This window comes from Cucurbita pepo, chromosome 16 (assembly GCF_057944985.1).
Source record: "Cucurbita pepo subsp. pepo isolate OVF chromosome 16, ASM5794498v1, whole genome shotgun sequence".
Lineage (NCBI taxonomy): Eukaryota > Viridiplantae > Streptophyta > Magnoliopsida > Cucurbitales > Cucurbitaceae > Cucurbita > Cucurbita pepo.
The window spans coordinates 9,184,634-9,203,549 of NC_141813.1; the positions used below are offsets into that span (position 1 = coordinate 9,184,634).

An 18,916-nucleotide genomic window follows, 5' to 3' on the forward strand; every position below is an offset into this window, starting at 1 on the left:
AGTAGACGTCGTTCAGCTTGCGGTGCTCGCCGCCCTTGCCGTCGAACAAGATGGTGCCGCGCCTTTCGATCTCGATGATGGAGCCATCGCCGAACTTGTCCCGTGAATCCTCGAGTCGAGCTCAGAGAACGTAGATCTGGTCCTGGTCATATGGTTTGTTGCCCTCGTGTCGAGGACCCATCACCGGTGCTCACGCTGCTCGCCCCTTTCGCCGATCTGAGTGAACACTTGCTCCTCCTTTAGCTGAATCAACTCCCTAGTTGGTGCCTCTGCCACGCCTAGCTGGAGCTCTTCCTTGGGATCTATCGAACCCTCACCGACGACGCTCATTGAAGCAGCGGCGCTGTCATTGCTTTTGTGGATTTGGAATCAGAATTGGGGAAGACAGATAACATCGATGCAGTCACCATGAAAAGTGCTGGCTCTTCCTCCTTGGATTGGGCCACATGGGCCTTAACCTTGTTCCTGAGCTTGCTCCAGCGATCCTTGCCCAGGTGGCCTTTCTTCCTACAATTCGAGCACTGGATTGGCCCGCCATTAGCCGACTTCTTCTTCTGCTCCCCTTCTTTTCCGCTTGCGCCTGGGAGGTTTCCACTGCTTCTTGCAACCTTTGTCGCCGGAGGACCCGCCGCTCTCGCCGGAGTTGTCACGGAGCTTTAGGCGTGCAAGCCACTCCTCCTCAGTGAGGAGAAGACGACCCTACTTGTTGACAGCTGAAGCGACATTCTTCTTCCTCTGCTCGACATTGGCAATCTTCCGATCACCTCTTCCACAGTTAGGCCATTCATGTCAAACAATGTCTCGATCGAAATCGCGACTTGCTGAAGGTGATCTAGGGCGACCTACAGCATCTTCTTCACGATCTCCGTCTCGCTGATGCTCCCATCAAGTGGTAATGTTGTTGGCAAGCCCTGTGATCCGCATGAAAAAATCATCAACGGATTCGTCGTCCTTAAAGTAGATCTCCAAGAACTCCTTTTGCAGCTGTCGATGTTGGACTCTCGCACTTGCTACACACTAACCCGGTGGGATTTGATCCCTTCCCAGGCCAATTGCGAGGTGCGCTTGGTGGAGAGAGATGCCAACATCTCTAGAGGCACAGCCCGCAGTATGGCGGCGAACACCAGCCGATCCTCCCGGTACTCGATTGGTTCTCCTTCCTTGAGCTTGACTGCATGCTACAGCCCTTGCGCCTGCAGGTTGACGCGCATCAACAAAGCCCACTTGTTGTAGTTGGACCTCGTCAGTATCGGGTACTACACAAAGGTGGTCGTCTCCTTGATCACACGCTCGACGATGACTTGGTGTCTGTCTTCGAGGCGCCGGTGACGTGGAGGAGTGCGTGAGCCTGTCTGGGATGGACCCCACGACGTGTGCATCTTCGTATTTTGGTGCATCTTCTTCTACCTTGAACCTTGCTCTAATACTACTTGTTGTCTTTCAGTCGAAGCCTCTGCGATCGGTGAGAATGAGAACGAGAACAGAAGTGATGGAGAAATGGAGTTATGTGCAACTTTTCTCATTTTTATAGCGGTAATTAAAGACACAACAACACTTTAAGCATGACCGAAGTGGTCAACTGAAATCAAGCCACTCCATTAAGAGTGGCCGGACTCTATGCTGGTTTATCTAACGGTCTAAGTTCATGGTAACAATTGACTGTTTATCTAAAAGACTACAGGTTTATTTAAATTTTTGTATAAAAATATATATATTTTTTTCTTTGAGAAGCAGCATCTTCGGAAGGGAAATATTTATGTGAAAAACCTTATCCAAATCCGGAAGGATTTCTTCTGCTGCGTAAAACTGAAGGGCAAATATTCGACCAAGCCGGCGGCGGCGATGGGCTACGCAGCCATCGTCATCGTTAGGTTATGAGATCCCCTTCCAATTCTCACCTCCATCTCAAATCTATATTGTCACGCCGTAAGTCATTCATGGCTTCCTCTCGCGCACAAACCGATCTCCCTCAAGACCTCGACGACCTTCTCTGCTCCGATCCACACACACAGCGACAAGATGAATGCTCCTCTCTTACCAAATCCAATGACTCAACACTTCTCTTGGGGTCGCCGAGTGGATATTTGAGTGGCGAGTCGCGCATTGAGCGAGCCTGGGCTCACTGGTCCAAGCTCGGTCGGCCGAGGTTGATTGTAGCTCCGATGGTTGATAATTCGGAGCTTCCGTTCCGTTTGCTCTGCAGGAAATATGGTGCCGAGGCGGCGTATACACCTATGCTGCATTCACGGATCTTTACTGAGAACGAGAAGTATCGTAACATGGAATTCACAACTTGTCAGGTATGTTAAACGTTACAAGTCATTCTTTTGTGTTAACAACTTGAGTTTTCTGTTTTAGGATATAATCTTGTCTGTATTTCTGTAAGTCTATTCTTCATTGTTCTTTAAACTTTGGAATGATTCGTAGGAGGACCGCCCATTATTTGTTCAATTTTGTGCCAATGATCCCGATGTTTTGTTGGAAGCTGCTAGAAGAGTGGAGCCATATTGTGATTATGTCGATCTTAATCTCGGGTAATCTCTATTAGTCTAATTCGTATTCGAAGGGTAATTTGTACGAATATTTTCATTCCATATGTTCTTATATTCAAAATGCTGACCTCTTATACTTCTTGTGGGTTGGTGGAGTAAGGATTTGTCTTCCAAAAGAGTTTTTTGAATAAGAAACAATTTCATTGATGGTATGAAATTACGAAAGAAATAGCCTCCTTCTCTGATTAGCGAGCAGGGAAGGAAAACTATACTAATGAAAAAGAGGACGCATTTACACCAAGTTGCAACCAAACTAACTATAGCCTCAAAAAATCTAAGTTATGTGAGTTCCTTATCGTGAAAGATTCTTCTATTACGTTCTTGCCAAATGGTCAGTAAATGCTCCATATTGGTCAGTAATATGTAGGGGAGGTTTGATAGGGTTGCTTATACGAGTGTAAGTCTACCCCCTTGAGATGCGTTTGTTGGTCCAGATTGGTGGACGTTGATGGGGGACGTTCCGAGGGTGAAGCCTATAATGGCACTTATTTATTCAACATGAATAAAAAATTTACTAAAACAACAACCATCCTAATGAAAAGAAAAGGGGGAAAGCTGGTCACCTTGGCGATGACCTCCAGTAGCAAGAATCTCTCCTCTTGCTTCGCTGTTAATGATAATTGGAAAATTAGGAGAGCAGATGAGACCCGTTATCCATTTCATCCATGTGTGGCTGGAGCTTTTTGCCAATAGGATCTCGTCTAAAAAATCCCAGCCCACCTTGTTCAAAGCTTTCTCAATGCCTAGCTTAAGAACTGCCTCTTTTTTCACTCTCCTTTTCCACCCATCCATAAAATCATTTGCAATAAGGTGGCATCAAGGATTTGTCTACCACCCACAAAAGTCGATTGGTATTCGGTGATAATATGGGGTAGAACCTTCTTGAGAGACTCGGATAGAACTCAAGCAATGATCTTATACATACAAGAAATAAGGCTAGTGGGGTGAAACTAGCCAACAGTTTGGGCATTTGTTTTCTTGGGGATGAGGCATATGTAAGCCTTATTCAAGCTAGCATTGTAATCCCATTCTTGAAAAAATCATGGAACACTGTTCCAAGACTTCTAGAATTCAACTGTAAAACCATCCAGCCTCATTAGCATTCAATTCTTTTACAGAAGACCAAATTTCTTCTTTTGTAAAGGCCATCTCCAATTCCAATGCTTGTTGAGTGGTAATAGGGTCCCAATAAATAGGAGATGGAAAAAACTGGCACCCTTCTTTTTGGTAAAAAAATCCACATAAAATATAAGAAATGCTTCTTCAATCTCCGTTTCAGTGACACTGTAACCATCCTTGGAAAGAATCTTTAAGATACATATATTTTTTTACTTCTTGAGGTCACAATCCAATGAAAGAAGCTTGTGTTGATATCTCCTTCAATCAACTATTTCAATTTACAGCTTTGTCTTCACATGTTTTCTTCTTGGATAGCCAAGGATAAAAGCTAGGTTTTGATAGAAGTCTTCTGAGTGATTTGGATATGATGGATTTCCCCTGTTTCTTCAATGGAGTCCAAAACTAAGAACTCCATGGCAGGATTTCCTTCTAAATTTTGATGCTGCTAGAGGTTTCCTTGTTCCATGTTCTTTAACTGATTTGAGGCTCTCAAGTTTTGAATAAAGTCATGATCTGGCCAACCTCTCAAAAAATGTATTCAGCCACCAATATTCAACCTTAGAAAGAAAGCTTTGATGTTGCGTCCACATATTTTGGAATCTAAAATGAGTATGGCCTCATTTATCCACCCCAAAAGAAAGTTGAACGGGATAATGATTGAAACAATTCTTTCTAGTCTTTTAACCGTAGCAATAGGGAATCTGTTAAGTGGTCGATGACAAGGAATATGTCAATAAGAGTGAGAGTGGGAGACTCCCTAAGATCTAATCATGTGGCAGCCCATTTGTCATTGGAATCTCAGTAAGGGCCGCATGCTTTGCCTTGCGGTTCTTCAAGCATTATAATTTTCTTTTGAAGAGCATATTGTTGAAATACCCTCCCAAAAGCCATGATTCAGTGCGTTAAAAGGTCTGGTACCATAATTCCTCAGGCATAAATTCCCCATGAGTCAGTGTTCGATTTCCACAAACTAGTAATCGATGCTTGTTTTGTGAGGGAGAGATGGCAAAGAACAGGATATTTAGTTTGGACATTTAACGACCTAGACCTAGCTTTCTACTGACCTAGAGTCATTGCCATATGCATGACGTAACTTTTTTATGCGGAATGATTCATCTAAAACAACTTCATAAAACAATGTCAGTGACTTAAACGTTTAAGAAAAGGGTCTTATAACAATACAAATGAAATATTCAAAATAAATTAAAATAAACTAAGGAAAATATTAAAATAACAATGCTCTATCCTAACCTAAGATCTATGAAAATAAATGCAACTACCTATGCAAGTTCATTAGTCTTTGGTGCGATGCTGTCATCACCGGTACATGGCTTGAGAAATATTCAGTAAGTGACCCCACTATTAGGAATGCAAACCCATGCAATCAATAATGAGGACCTATCATTTAGAACCATTGTCTCTTAGGTAGCCTCTAGTCCGGACAAACTGAATATGTAGTACTTCCCTACACATGACCCACATGTGCGAACGTGGGCCCACCAGGCGGGCTCACACACCTGCTGGGCTTGCATGGTCGGGCTAGTTGGCTATAGCGGACATTTGGAGGTACGACGACGTCGTGTATCATGCCAAGCACGATAGTCATCATCTTCATAGTGTACACGTCCATACTCATCATAAATTGGGAAGTATCTCGATGTAAATGGACATACAATATGCATGAGGATACTTAATCATCTTAATCATTCATGCGGCACAATCCCCGCACATCCTTCACATATTACCCTAGGTAACATGCATGCATAAGCTTTCATACATTCATCATTCATAACATTACTTGGGAGTTTTGCATCAGAAAATTCTTCATTGTCATACATGTCGTAGCATGTCATATCATAATGCAACATGACTTCTCATACATGCATATCATCGTAACATGAGATATCATCATAATATATCATATCGTCATACATTTCATGTCATTGTAACATATTACATCATCGTCATAATGTTTCATAACATCATAGCATATCACATCATCATAACAGTTTCATAGCATCATAGCATATCATATCATCATACCACATCATATCAACATACATGACACGTGCAGGGGCCACTGGGCACATGTCATCATACTTAAGACAAGTATTCCGACCGAGTTGATAGTAGGGCCACTTGGTTGGTCTAGGTTGAAACTACACCCCTTGATGCTAATTTAACGTTGCTCTCTGAAATGTAATTCTACCTAAGGAGTCCCACAATAATAAATTAGAATTCTATTGTGTGAATTGTCTCACCTAATCTTGCATAAAATAATTTAAACCAGCTAAACCTAATTTATAATTTAAACTTATTCCTAATAATTTAAACTAGCTATACCTAATTTTGCATAAAATAATTTGCTGAAAGGTAGTCAAACTAACTTTAAATGCTTCTAAAGAGTTGAAATTAGTAGGAAAGTGTCCAAGCATATCAGACCCAAGCCAGATCAGTCAAAACGTTGGCATGTAGCCGTCAGATAATGTATTCTCCGATTGGCTTCGAACTGTTCAAGTGGGATGAAAGGGAGTTAAGGACCTTTTTTTTATGGTAGAGTCTAACTCCCCACTTTTCAACATAAGCAATGTGGGACAACTTCCTTTTTTTTCTTGGGTTATTAAATCATACACATTTAAAATACTACATCATAACATGTGCGACGTATCCATGCTTCACAAATACTTGGATGACTCGTCTCACGTCGTAGATTACAAGTTCTTACAGATAGACGATAGCCTAAGATACGAGAAAAATCCAATAAGAATTTTATCTTGGGAAGTGAAGGTCTTCTGTACTAGGAATATGGTAAAAAAAAAAAAAAAAAAAAAAAAAAAAAAGAAGAAGAAGAAAGAAAAGAAAAGAAAAGAAGAAGTTGTCTCACATTGCTCATGTTTAAAAGTGGGGAGTTAGGTGAAGGTCCCTTACTTCCTTTCATCCCACTTGAACGATTCGAAGTCAGTCGGAGAATATATTTTCTGACGGCTTCAAGCTAACATTTTGGCTGATTTGGCTTGGGTCTGATACGCTCAGACCCTTTGCTACTAGTTTCAACTCTTCGGAAGTGTTTAAGGTTAGTATGACTATCTTTTAGTTAGTTTAAATTTTTGGAGTCAAGTTTAAATTATTTTATGCAAAATTTGGTTTAGCTAGTCTAAATTATTAATTAGGTTTAGCTAGTTTAAATTACTAAGAGTATGTTTAAATTGTTTCATGCAAAATTAGGTGAGCCAATTCTCATCTTAAAATTCTATTTTAGGATTGTAAGAATCCTTAGGTAGAATTACATTTTAGAGAGTAGAATCCTTTGGTAGAATTACATTTAGAGAACAAAATCCTTAGGTAGAATTACATTTTAGAGAGAAGAATCTTTAGATAGAATTACATTTTAGAAAGCAGAATCCTCCAGTAGAATTACATTTTAGAGAGCAAAATCCTAGGCCAACCAAGTAAGTGGCCCTGCTATCAGTTCGGTCGGAAGACTTGTGTTGTGTATGATGACACGTGCCTAGTGGCTCATGCACATGTCATATATGTTGATATGTTATGATGATTTGAAGTGTTATGATATGTTATGATGATGATGTAACACTATGATGACATGAGATGTATGAGGATATGACATAGTATGATGATATCTCATATTACGATGATATGCATGTATAAGATGTCATGTTGCACTATGATATGACATGTCTGGCAATGAAGAGTTTTCTAATGCACAACCCTTGAGTAATGTTATGAAGCTTATACATGCAAGTTTCCTAGTGAGTAATGTTATGAAGCTTATACATGCAAGTTTCCTAGGGTAATATGTGAGGTTATGCTGCATGAATGATTAAGATGAAAAGTATAAGGACTTCATGCATATTGTATGTCTATTTACATCGGGATACTTCTCCTTTTATGATAAGTACAAACACATATACTATGATGATGACGACTATAATACTTGGCATGATACATGTTGTCGTACTTCTGGACGTTCGGTTACAACTATTTATCCCGACCATGCAGGCCCAGGGGGTGTGCGAGCCCACCTGGTGGGCCCACGTTCGCATATGTGAGTCGTGTGTAAAGAAGTACTACACATCCAATTTATTCGGACTGGAGGCTACTTAAGAGACTATAGTTTTAAATGATAGGTCTCTATTCATTAGTATTTTAAGAAATACTCAAGTCATGTGCTATTATTATATTTCAGGTAAATGCAAAGGCGCACCAAAAACCATGAAACTTGCATAGGGTAGTTGCATTTATTTTCGTAGATCTTAGGTTCGTACAGGGCATTGTTATTTTTATATTTTCCATGGCTTATTTTAATTTACTTTGAATATTTTCTTTGTATTGTTTTAAAACCATTTTCTTAAACGTATAAGTCTGACATTGTTTTATAAATTTGTTTTAAATGAATATTTCTGTATATAGAAGTTACGTCATGCATATGGTAACGACTCTAAGTCCCTAGAAAACTAGTGTCGTTACATTTTCAATAGACTTCGGTAGACCTCTTGAGGAGAAATAATGATTTCCTACCCGTTTTTTAGTTGAAATGAGTAGTTCCATATTTTGGAGCAATAACTCTTCTCCAAAGGGCCTCCTTCTCATGATAAGAACGCCAAATCCACTTTGCTAGGAGGTAGATGTTTTTCCTTATGAAGATCATATATCCTCAGGCCTCCTTCAATAGGCTTTTCTAAAGATCATTTAACAATACCTTTCTTGTCAGTATTGTGTTTCTCAGAAATATTAACGGCTATATTTGGGCTATTTTGAAACGACGATGGATCAGAGATAGTTAAGGAGAGAGAAGGCAGAACAGATTGGGTAATGTTTGGTTTGTGGGGCTTTTGGTTTGGTTTAGAAAGGTAAGGCCACTAATTTTCTTTTGCCCTAGACTTATACGTTTAGTTTAGAACAAGAAATAGAAATAACGTCCGTCAAAATAAAACCTTAACATAATGTTTGAGTACGAAAATGAAAAACCACCTATAAAACTACAAACGGAAAACGTTGCATACTACTATCGTATCTTAGCTTCCATGGCCATTCCAACATTCCCCCTTATCCATGGAGAGGCGCTTTACCTTTACTTGAAATGTAATATCTTAGCTTCCATGGCCATTCCAACATTCCCCCTTATCCTTATCCATGCAGAGGCGTTTTACCTCTACCTGAAATGTAAGAGTAGCGCATGGCTGGAGTATTTTAAGAAACGTTTTAGTAAGTAACCTCATTGTTGTGGTTGGGTAATGCAAGCGCACACATACATGATAAGACCTATCTCTTAAAACAACATAGCATGGCCTTAAACTCTTTTCAATTTCGGGCAGGGTTGGATGTATGGTACTTCCCCACACATGGCCCGACATTGCCCGGAATTAGAAAGAGTTCAAGGCCATGCTATATTGTTTTAAAGGATAGGTCTGTATGTGTGTGTGCTAGACCCAACCCCAACAATTGGGTTACTTAGTATTTATTAAAATATTCAAACTATGTGTTACTCTTACATCTCAGTAAAGCGTCCCCTTCCTGTTAGTATTTATTCTTTTTATTTATTTTCTGCATTGTTCTCCATTTCAGTTGCGTTTTTAACTAAAAAAACAATCAAGAACAATCGTAGTTCACGTGCTTTCCATATGTGTCGCTTCCAAATATGTTGATGGTATCCATATTTTTCACTTACGGTTTCTGAACTTCATTTGAGTGCTCTATTAATTTCATGCAGTTGTCCTCAGCGTATTGCAAGGCGAGGAAACTATGGGGCTTTTTTGATGGACAACTTACCTCTTGTAAAAGCAATAGTAGAGAAAGTGGCTTCCAATGTTCAGGTTCCTGTATCATGCAAAATCCGAGTCTTCCCAAATTTACAGGATACAATTAATTATGCAAGAATGTTAGAGGATGCTGGTTGCTCTCTTTTAGCTGTCCATGGCCGCACAAGAGATGAAAAAGATGGCAAAAAATTCCGAGCTAATTGGAGCGCCATTAGTGCTGTTAAAAACGCTCTACGAATCCCGGTACTTGCCAATGGGAACATAAGGCACATGGAAGATGTTCACAACTGTTTGCAAGAGACTGGAGTCGAGGGCGTGCTTTCAGCCGAAACCCTTCTGGAGAATCCTGCACTTTTTGCTGGGTTTCGAACCGTGCAATGGACAGCGGGCTGTGAAGAAAGTAGCAGGGATGGAAACCTGGATCAAGCTGATCTACTGGTGGACTACTTGAAGCTTTGTGAAAAATACCCTGTCCCGTGGCGAATGATCCGTTCACACGTACACAAGTTGTTGGGAGATTGGTTCAAGATTCATCCACACATTAGAGAAGATTTCAATGCACAATCCAAGCTCACCTTTGAATTTCTTTACAATATGGTGGAGCGGCTGAGAGAGTTGCAGGTAAAAATTCCTCTTTATATTAAGGATTCTCCTGCATCTGCTATTTCATCCATTGGTTGACTGCTTCACTGATCATTGATTGATAGGCTTACTGGTCTTAACTTAAAAATTCTTTGCCAAAATTAGATTCATTCTGTTGTTGTACCATTGATATTCACATAAAACTGTTCTTCAATCAGCTTGGACACAGCGATGAAAGAAAAGATTTTGCATATTGTGAATTGTAGCCTGAATTTATTTGATTAGGGAAGAGACAGAGAGTTAACGTTACCTTTTGGCTTTGAATTGTGAGTAGTGATTTTAACTATGCAAAATGCATGTCAACTCAAAGTCACCCACTTATTTCATCTTATTGTTTGAACATTGTTTCGTTGCCATGATAGCTTGATTTGATACGAGACTCGTTAAAATGGAACTCTTTTAACATGTCTTGTTTTGGTACGAGGTTGTCTTTTTTAGTTCGGGAGACAAATTAAATTATTGTTTGTTGAGATGTTAATTGGTGTTTTATCTATTAGGTTATGTTTGGATTGGCTGGTATAAGATTATATAAAGACAACTAATTTTAGCCATATGCTCACGGTTGGGTTGGGTTGGGTTTGGAAAATAGCACGAACGAGTCAGATAATATGCATCCTAAATGAATTAAGGAAAGCATACCTTGTATGGTATGCAAATAGAGAATTTACACGTGTATATTAATATTGAAATAGTTAAAACCACTTTAGTCAAATCAAAATTATTTTCAAACATGTTTTTAATCATTTACCATCAGTTTAATGTTTGATATACACTCTTAAACTCGATTTTAATATGATATAAAATGATTTTACATGATTAAAAACATGTTTCATCAGAGTATTTTATACACAACAAAAGTGTTTTTAACAATTTCAAGATCACTTTCAGACATATTCTTCACATCGATCGATCTCCCTTTTGAGTTTGAAAACAACAAGATAATTTTGAAGTATATCGAGTCAATTGATGTGGAACCCAAAGAAAATTTTTGGCCATACCCTCCAAAGCCAGCCACCATAAATGGCATGGTATCATTATGAGCACACTATACCCTCCTAAAGATTAAAGGTTGTACCATTATCACATCTAGCATGTGCTATGTTCTTAGTTTTTTTAATGTCCACTAAATAATACTTCTCTCTCAACCACCAACTCTATTCTAAGGTTCTCCCCTAGCTTGTTCTTGACACGTCCGTGCACTAGTGTGGTACTAAAACTATACTTTAACGTTCCACCTAATTCTCGAAAGCCATAATTTTTTTTAAAAGAATCTCTCCAAAAAATTAATTTGAAACTATTATAACTTTTAAAATAATGGTCGACAATAATGCAATATAGTCAAATAATATTTAAGTAAATTGCAGGTTTAAATAATATTCCGTTTTTTCCCGAAAATGTCATATTATTAATTTGGATTATCGGGTATGAGACGAGATCTCAAGAAAAGAAATATATACCAATTAAATTGGGTATAGAATATGAGAAAAATGCTAATATATAATTTTTTTTTTTTTTTTTGCGAATTAAAAACTATTTTATTGATTTTGTCATCCAATTAATATTTAATGAATCCTTATTTTAAATTTAAATTACTTGTCAAAAAAGTTTTATTCGAGTAAATTTAGAAAGTTAAAATTAATATTATTATTGATTTCAACTTTAATAAACTTTTATGGACGTTACTAATTAAATTTAATAATTTAATAATAGGAAAAGTGGAATTTTAAGAAAAAGAAAAAAGAAAAAAAAAAAAAAAAAGAAAGGAAATTGTTCGCATCGGAATTTAAGAAGAAAACAAGCGGCGGTGTTGAATGATGATGAGGCCATGCCGAAGTGTCGACGCCATTTCGAGAATTGGCGTGATTCTCAAGCGACGTTTTCGAACTCCAAAGAAAAGAGATAAAGAAAAAAGAAAAGAGTAATCCCACAGATTCTGATTTGACTTTTGAATTTAATTTTCCCTCGATATTTATCCAAATTCAAAACCCAATTTTATGCTTCACTCATGAATCTCAGCCGTACGTTTGATTCAACTCCGACTCTCTGCGACTGCTCCACTACTTCTCTCTTCCTCCTATAAGTCTGTGTTTCCGGCTGTTTCTCTCCTTCTTCCTGTGGTGGGATCGCCGATTCAGGGGTCGAAGATTTGTTGATTTCTTCATACAGAGACCGACAGCCATGTCCGGTGGTATTGCACGAGGTCGTCTTGCGGAGGAGCGGAAGTCGTGGCGGAAGAATCATCCGCATGTGGGTATTCGCTTCTTGTTTTGCTATGTTGTCTTCTGTACGGTGAAGGACCTTGGTTTTGTTTTGATTTTTTCGTGTTTTTTAGGGTTTTGTGGCGAAACCGGAGACTATGCCTGATGGAACGGTCAATTTGATGATTTGGCATTGCATTATTCCTGGCAAAGTTGGGGTATGGTATTCTCTTGCAATTTTTGTGGATGTGTTTTGAATTCGGACTTCGATTTATGGGTTGATTGTTGTTTTTGATATTATGCAGTTCATGCCTAATTGCAATATCTTGCATGCCCTAATTCTTGTCTATTTGAATGGATCCTTCACCAACTTGATTTATCCTTGGATTTTCTTTTCCCTTTTTATCTGGTTACTTCACCGGTTCTGTACTTGATCTTTGCTTGAAACTTACATCTTCTCTCTTTACGCTAGAGCTTTATTTTCACTTCGAGCAACCTTAGACGTTTGTGAATCTCTTAGTTTTGAAGTATACATTCTGGTAATAGTGATTTTCAGCATAATAATTTAGTTGGAAAGGGTCTAGTCATTTGTGTTTAATCTTTACTCCTTCCCTAATTTGTTGATTTCCCATGTAATTAAAATTGGTGTTTGACCTATTAGAGCCTTTAATTTGTCGTTGTTGTTCTTCATATCGTTTTAATGGGGAAGGAATATCATTAGAGATGGCAAAATACAAAAGGGTGATTTAGAAATCAACCAAAACCATGGGGATTACAAGTTCTCCTGTTGGTTCTAATCAGAAAAGAATTCTAGTTATAAAAAGATTCTAGGCAGTGTTCGAGGGAAAGCTTTGAAGACTATATGAAATCACACTCCTTAATCCTTCTGGATTTGTCATAGAAAATATCATTTAACTGATAGAGGAACATGCCAATTGACGTTAAAAATGTCAGACGAATATCGTCTCTTTTGGTAAAATAGCAGTGAACAAATAAATGATTTGTTTGTTTCTTTGTATATTGTTATTATTATTAGGTTTGTCTCTTCAAAAATCAAAATTAAAGTGATGATTTACACGGTGCTACGTTTCTGCTGATGTTCCTATCGACATGTCTTCTTTTCATGTTGTCTATTGTTCTGTGGAATTTGTTCTCCAACTTTTTAAGTATGACGATGCTCTGAAGTTCTGTAGCATTTAAAGTCGGCAAAATCGTTAATTTCTTACAGACAGACTGGGAGGGTGGTTTCTTTCCCCTTACACTCAACTTCAGTGAGGACTACCCAAGTAAGCCACCAAAGTGTAGATTTCCTCAGGGTTTCTTCCATCCTAACGTGTATCCGTCAGGAACGGTCTGCCTGTCAATTCTCAATGAAGATAGTGTGAGTAGTAAATGAAAACTTACTGCTGTATGTTTATTGAGACGTCACCTGACCCATTCCTGAATTTTCTCCCTTCGTGTGTAGGGGTGGAGACCAGCTATAACTGTTAAACAAATTCTTGTTGGGATCCAGGATTTGCTGGATCAACCAAATCCTGCTGATCCTGCTCAGACAGAAGGTTATCATCTCTTCATCCAGGTATGTCAATCACTAGATTCATTGTTCTTTTTGAATGTTGATCTATCTGACCACGTTATGTGCTTTATAATTTTTCTCCATAGGGCAGTGGAAAGCGCAACCCTTTCCCGTTCTAAGTGTAACATGTAGTGGTATATACTCAGTGATAGAACACTAGTGAAGGGATTTGGTTCACAATTTTGTGTGAAGGGATGGGAATCAGAAGTTCACATATTTAACACGTTCAATAGTTGGCCTATAACCTGCTCACTGATGTGCAGGGTTTTAAAAGACTCATTTGTTGGTTGAGGGTGGGTAGTGTAGCAAAACGACAATGCGAAGACGAAATCGGTTAATTATTTGATTGTCTGTTGTGTCTTCACCTTGATTATTTTAGTCATCAGTAATACTTCTCCACGGTAATCGGTGCTCTTCTAGTATAATAACCATTGCTGTTTAGTATTGCACATAAAATTTCTGAAATGGATTTTTCATGATGGCCGGCCCTATCTGCATGGTCCTGTGGATTTGAACTGTGTAAAAATTGTTTTCAAGAGAAAATATTTCATGTATTCATTGTATTAATTGTTTCTAGATTAGATACAACAAAAGAGGCATACAATAGGTGTGTTTCTAGATTAGCATGTGAACCTGGACAGTGAGCTATTGAGAATAGTTGCTTTTCAAAATGGAAAAACGAAGGGGTCTGGATCGATCCTTCTCATGCGTTCATGCGGATTTCGATGCCATGCCCCTAAGAAGGCATTGGTTCCTACAACCAGATTTGAACCAAACTCTGTTCGAAGAGATTTCGAACTGCTAGACTGCGGTTGGTAGTCTGTTAGGTGTATATAATAACCTGAAATTTTGTGAATCAGATAACCAACCATTCATTTCTGATTTTGTATTGTTAAATGGAAGAATTGATGGTTGTGCAGGATGCTGTTGAGTACAAGAAGAGGGTTCGCCAACAAGCCAAGCAGTATCCACCTCTGGTGTAAGCTAAATGTGGTTGGCATTAAACTTGTTGATACTCTTATGAATGATGATATTAGCAGCCAGTTGCCACTGATTGAATCAACATCTAAAACTGACTCGTTTTATAGATCTTGATGATATGTTGTGCACATTTCAATTGTGTCGTGATAATCTTTGAAACTTTTTAGAGTGTTTCCCAGATATGGACCCAACTTATGTGGATAATTATATTGGTAAACATGTCAACAACAGCCTTGTGTGCTGCACATTGTGTTCATATTGTGAAGTTGTGGTTTTCTGCTCTGAAATGTGTATGAAAGAACGGCTTTTTCTTAACTTATGGATCCTCTTCTTACTTGCTTTTATCTTTAAGTAGCTTTCATAGCTTTCATTGAATTCTTCTTCTGAGGAGAAAAGCTTTCTTCCTTAGAGGAGAGGAGGACCAGTTTCTTGTATAACCTCATCCTTTTTGTTTTGTTTTGTTTTGTTTTGTTTTTTTTTTTTTTTTTTGTAACTTAAGAAATGCTTCTTGAATTGTTTCTTCCTCACGAAGAAGTTTTTATACTTATTTGAAAGATGATATTGTCTGCCTTAGGCTCGTTATAAATGGTACCAGAGTTAGACACTGAGAAAAACCCGAGAGGAAAAGTTCGAAAAAGAATATTTATCCTCATAAGAATCTTTAGCATCAATAAACCACAAATTCAAATAAGTTTTTATCCTAACTTTCCAATATGCATAATTTGAACCATCGAAGTAAGGAGGTCGGGAGGTATATTGGCCTTCAAAGGTAAAGATAATTATTACGTTTGGTCCAACTTAACCCACTTCATCCCCAATTGCCTCTTGAACATTTGAATAAAATCTATCGACTATTTCCAGGATTTTTTCAAGTTAAAGATCAAATTATTAAAATTTATTATTAAAATTTTTAGAAGTTTATAGAACAAATTAATCATCCTCTCTTTTAACGCTTAAACACTTCGATTCACAGTACAACAAAAATCTCTCTTGGAAAAAGAAAAGACTAAAAAGGGTAGTTCTAAAAAAAAATTAGAAATTTTAGAGAAAAAATGGACATAAATCAAAATTTAATTTAAATCATAAAAGTAAATAGAAAATAAAAGGCGAGATAAAAAAAAAAGAAATATATATATTTTTAAAACATGTACATCCCCAATGGTCAAACCATTAATGGGCTCACTGTTTTTTTCTTTTTCTTTTTTTTTTTTTTTCTTTCAAATTGACAGCTACATATATATAATCATAATAATAATAATTTTTTTTTATTTATTTTCTCTTTGTTTTATAAAAACAAAGACCTTTGTCGTCCAAGACTCCACATGTCATGTTCTCATTTGTTCCACATTTTTTTTTACCTATATATTTCTATTTTTAGCTGATTATTCAAAATACGTCCAAATCTTTGTTCCAAACTTTACTTAATTATTAAAAAAATACTAAATATTAATAGTAAATAAAATAATATTTTTTATAATAAAATAAGATTTTTTATAATAAAAAATTTATTAATTCATTTAGGTTTGAGACGAAGAGTAAAAAAAGCAGCCAAGATTACAAATGAAGTCCAATAATTTACTTACTTTCATTAGTCTGACCTTTATTTTAATCTAATTATTAATTGTTTATTAAATATTAGTTAATTTAAAAATAATTGACTTAAGCTAACTATCGCCCTTAATTTCTTACTTAAATTAGTGACATCACCATATGCGTGGCTTCAATAACACGGAATATTTAAAATAACATTTTAAAATGTAGCCATAAACTTATACATTTAATTTAAAACAAAAAATTAGAAATAACATAGTATTTTAACACATAAATACGAAGAAACCACCTATCAACTACTAATATAAAAACCAATGCATACTGTCACTCTATCCTGACTTCCATAGCCTTTCCAACATTCATCGTCATCCGTGCATGAGAATTTTACCTTTACCTAAAAATATAAAGGTAGTATGTGGCTTGAGTATTTTAAGAAATACTTAATAAGTCACTCAATTGGGGTTAGTAATGCAATCACACCTAACATGCTTGGATCTATTTTAAAACTATAACATCATCTTAGGCTCTTTCTATTTCAGGGAAGGGTTGGATGTGTGGTACTTCACCACACACAACCCACGTACACACGCATGGACCCACTAGACAGGCTCATATACATACCATCTGGGTTTGACTTGGTCAGGCACAATGCGCTAACACGTCACTAGAGGCCATAGAAAAGGAAAGGCACACATGATATCATAGCGAGCAAAAATATTGAAGGTACACTTTCGTACTAACATAACATAATGGGAAAGTATCTCGATACATATGACATACATACGTGCATGAGGTCCCATGATTTTTATTCATAACATAACATTTAACATCATTCTCTTTCTCCTTTCATCCATGATATTTTACATAGATGCATCATGTATACATGGCAGACATTACATAATTTTACATGGCAAGCCATAACGTGACATACACAACATTTCATTGCATTCACAAACATAGCGTAATGGATTTCACATGCATACACAACATAGTAATATTACAACACATAACATAGTATAAAATAATATGGTACATGCAGGAGTCACAAGACATGTCTCATTATATTCAACTATCTAACTACAACAGTAAGGTCACTTGGTTAGTCTTAGTCGAAATCCCTAATTATTTAATAGCGGTTTCAAAACCACACTACTACCTTTAATTTTACCTATATCAATCCATATCACATTCATACCATATTAATATCTTAGTCTTGTTAAGTCATGACAATTATTTCCAATAGAAGACCTCAAACTACCTAAAATTAATATCTTAGTCTTGCTAAGTCTAGGAAGATTATTTCCAATCTAAAACTACTTAAAATTGAGGAAATGGGAGTCTTATTGACCTCAAATACCCTTAATAAGGTTAAAAATGGCTTGGTTGCCCTTTTCCCCTTTGAGTAATAAGAACTATCTAATAATGGCGTATTATAGTGGCATTAGCGCTTTAGAAAGATTGCAGGGCGTTGAGGCTTGACAAAAAAATCTCGAAATCTATGTAATAAGGGCGTATTAGAGTGTGTTAGCACTTTAGAAAGATTGCACGACGTTTGAGGCTTGACTAAGAATCCCTCCCTCCCTCTCTCTCTCAATTGGTTACCGGCGAGAATATCACCTCAACCAAAATCATTTGTGAGGTTAGAACTTTTTTTTTTTTGAAATATGATTAGACTAATTTGTCTAGATAATAAAAAAAAATAAAAATCCTACTTTCAAAATAGTGATAGAAAAATGGATATGATACTTTTATCATTGGTTCACTTAAATTGAAATTCATAATGATTTGGTATTTACCGTTAACAATAGGTTGCTCCTGCAAGGTTACGACTTATAACTCAAACAAAGAACGTTCTTCTCTAGAGCATGAGTAAAAGAAAATGATGTATGCATCTAATGCAAGACCCGTCGATAAGCTAAGATTGTGACCAAGCCCTTCCACCCCTAAAAGCAAAGACCAAACAACTACCAAGTTGTCGAGGACACGTCTGAAGTGGAGGCAGGCATACCCTCTGTGAGATCTCACATCGGTTAGAGAGAGGAAAAAACAATTCTTTATAAGGATGCAAGGTTACGACTTATAACTCAAACAAAGAACGTTCTTCTCTAGAGCATGAGTAAAAGAAAATGATGTATGCATCTAATGCAAGACCCGTCGATAAGCTAAGATTGTGACCAAGCCCTTCCACCCCTAAAAGCAAAGACCAAACAACTACCAAGTTGTCGAGGACACGTCTGAAGTGGAGGCAGGCATACCCTCTGTGAGATCTCACATCGGTTAGAGAGAAGAAAAAACAATTCTTTATAAGGATGCAAAAACCTCTCCTTAGTAGACGTGTTCTAAAACCTTGAGGGGAAGCTCATAGAGGACAATATCTGCTAGTGGTGGACTTGGGCTATTACTAATGATATCATAGCAAGACACTAGATGATGTGCTAGCAAGGACATTGGGCCTCCAAGGGAGGTGAATTGTAAGATTTCACATCGGTTTGAGAGGAGAAGAGAGCACTCCTTATAAGA

General features: G+C 37.3%; 2 protein-coding genes across 3 annotated transcripts; both read left to right on the forward strand.

The window, feature by feature from the left end:
• The first annotated feature begins 1,730 nt into the window (after positions 1–1,730).
• LOC111777519 (uncharacterized) lies at positions 1,731–10,444 on the forward strand. Its single transcript, XM_023657164.2, has 3 exons — positions 1,731–2,300; positions 2,428–2,534; positions 9,400–10,444. Exons 1-3 carry the CDS (start codon positions 1,875–1,877, stop codon positions 10,127–10,129), a joined length of 1,263 nt encoding a protein of 420 aa, XP_023512932.2. The 5' UTR covers positions 1,731–1,874; the 3' UTR covers positions 10,130–10,444.
• Positions 10,445–11,875: 1,431 nt separating this feature from the next.
• LOC111777688 (SUMO-conjugating enzyme SCE1) lies at positions 11,876–15,160 on the forward strand. Of its 2 annotated transcripts, XM_023657405.2 has the most exons (6): positions 11,876–12,008; positions 12,107–12,337; positions 12,423–12,506; positions 13,517–13,669; positions 13,754–13,867; positions 14,785–15,160. In XM_023657405.2, the coding sequence occupies exons 2-6, from the start codon at positions 12,269–12,271 to the stop codon at positions 14,845–14,847; spliced, it is 483 nt and encodes a 160-aa protein (XP_023513173.1). In that variant the 5' UTR covers positions 11,876–12,008; positions 12,107–12,268; the 3' UTR covers positions 14,848–15,160. The 2 variants fall into 2 exon arrangements, with proteins under 2 accessions (XP_023513173.1, XP_023513172.1); XM_023657404.2 differs by having other exon boundaries at positions 11,919–12,337.
• Positions 15,161–18,916: the final 3,756 nt, after the last annotated feature.

What these genes read in the sequence shown, in the direction of transcription:
- LOC111777519 (XM_023657164.2), top strand. Translation starts at nt 1,875, where the DNA reads ATGAGATCCCCTTCCAATTCTCACCTCCATCTCAAATCTATATTGTCA. An exon ending in TGGAATTCACAACTTGTCAG is followed by an intron (nt 2,301 to 2,427) that starts GTATGTTAAACG and finishes AATGATTCGTAG; the next exon opens with GAGGACCGCCCATTATTTGT. An exon ending in TATGTCGATCTTAATCTCGG is followed by an intron (nt 2,535 to 9,399) that starts GTAATCTCTATT and finishes AATTTCATGCAG; the next exon opens with TTGTCCTCAGCGTATTGCAA.
- LOC111777688 (XM_023657405.2), top strand. Translation starts at nt 12,269, where the DNA reads ATGTCCGGTGGTATTGCACGAGGTCGTCTTGCGGAGGAGCGGAAGTCG. An exon ending in GGCGGAAGAATCATCCGCAT is followed by an intron (nt 12,338 to 12,422) that starts GTGGGTATTCGC and finishes CGTGTTTTTTAG; the next exon opens with GGTTTTGTGGCGAAACCGGA. An exon ending in CAATTCTCAATGAAGATAGT is followed by an intron (nt 13,670 to 13,753) that starts GTGAGTAGTAAA and finishes CTTCGTGTGTAG; the next exon opens with GGGTGGAGACCAGCTATAAC.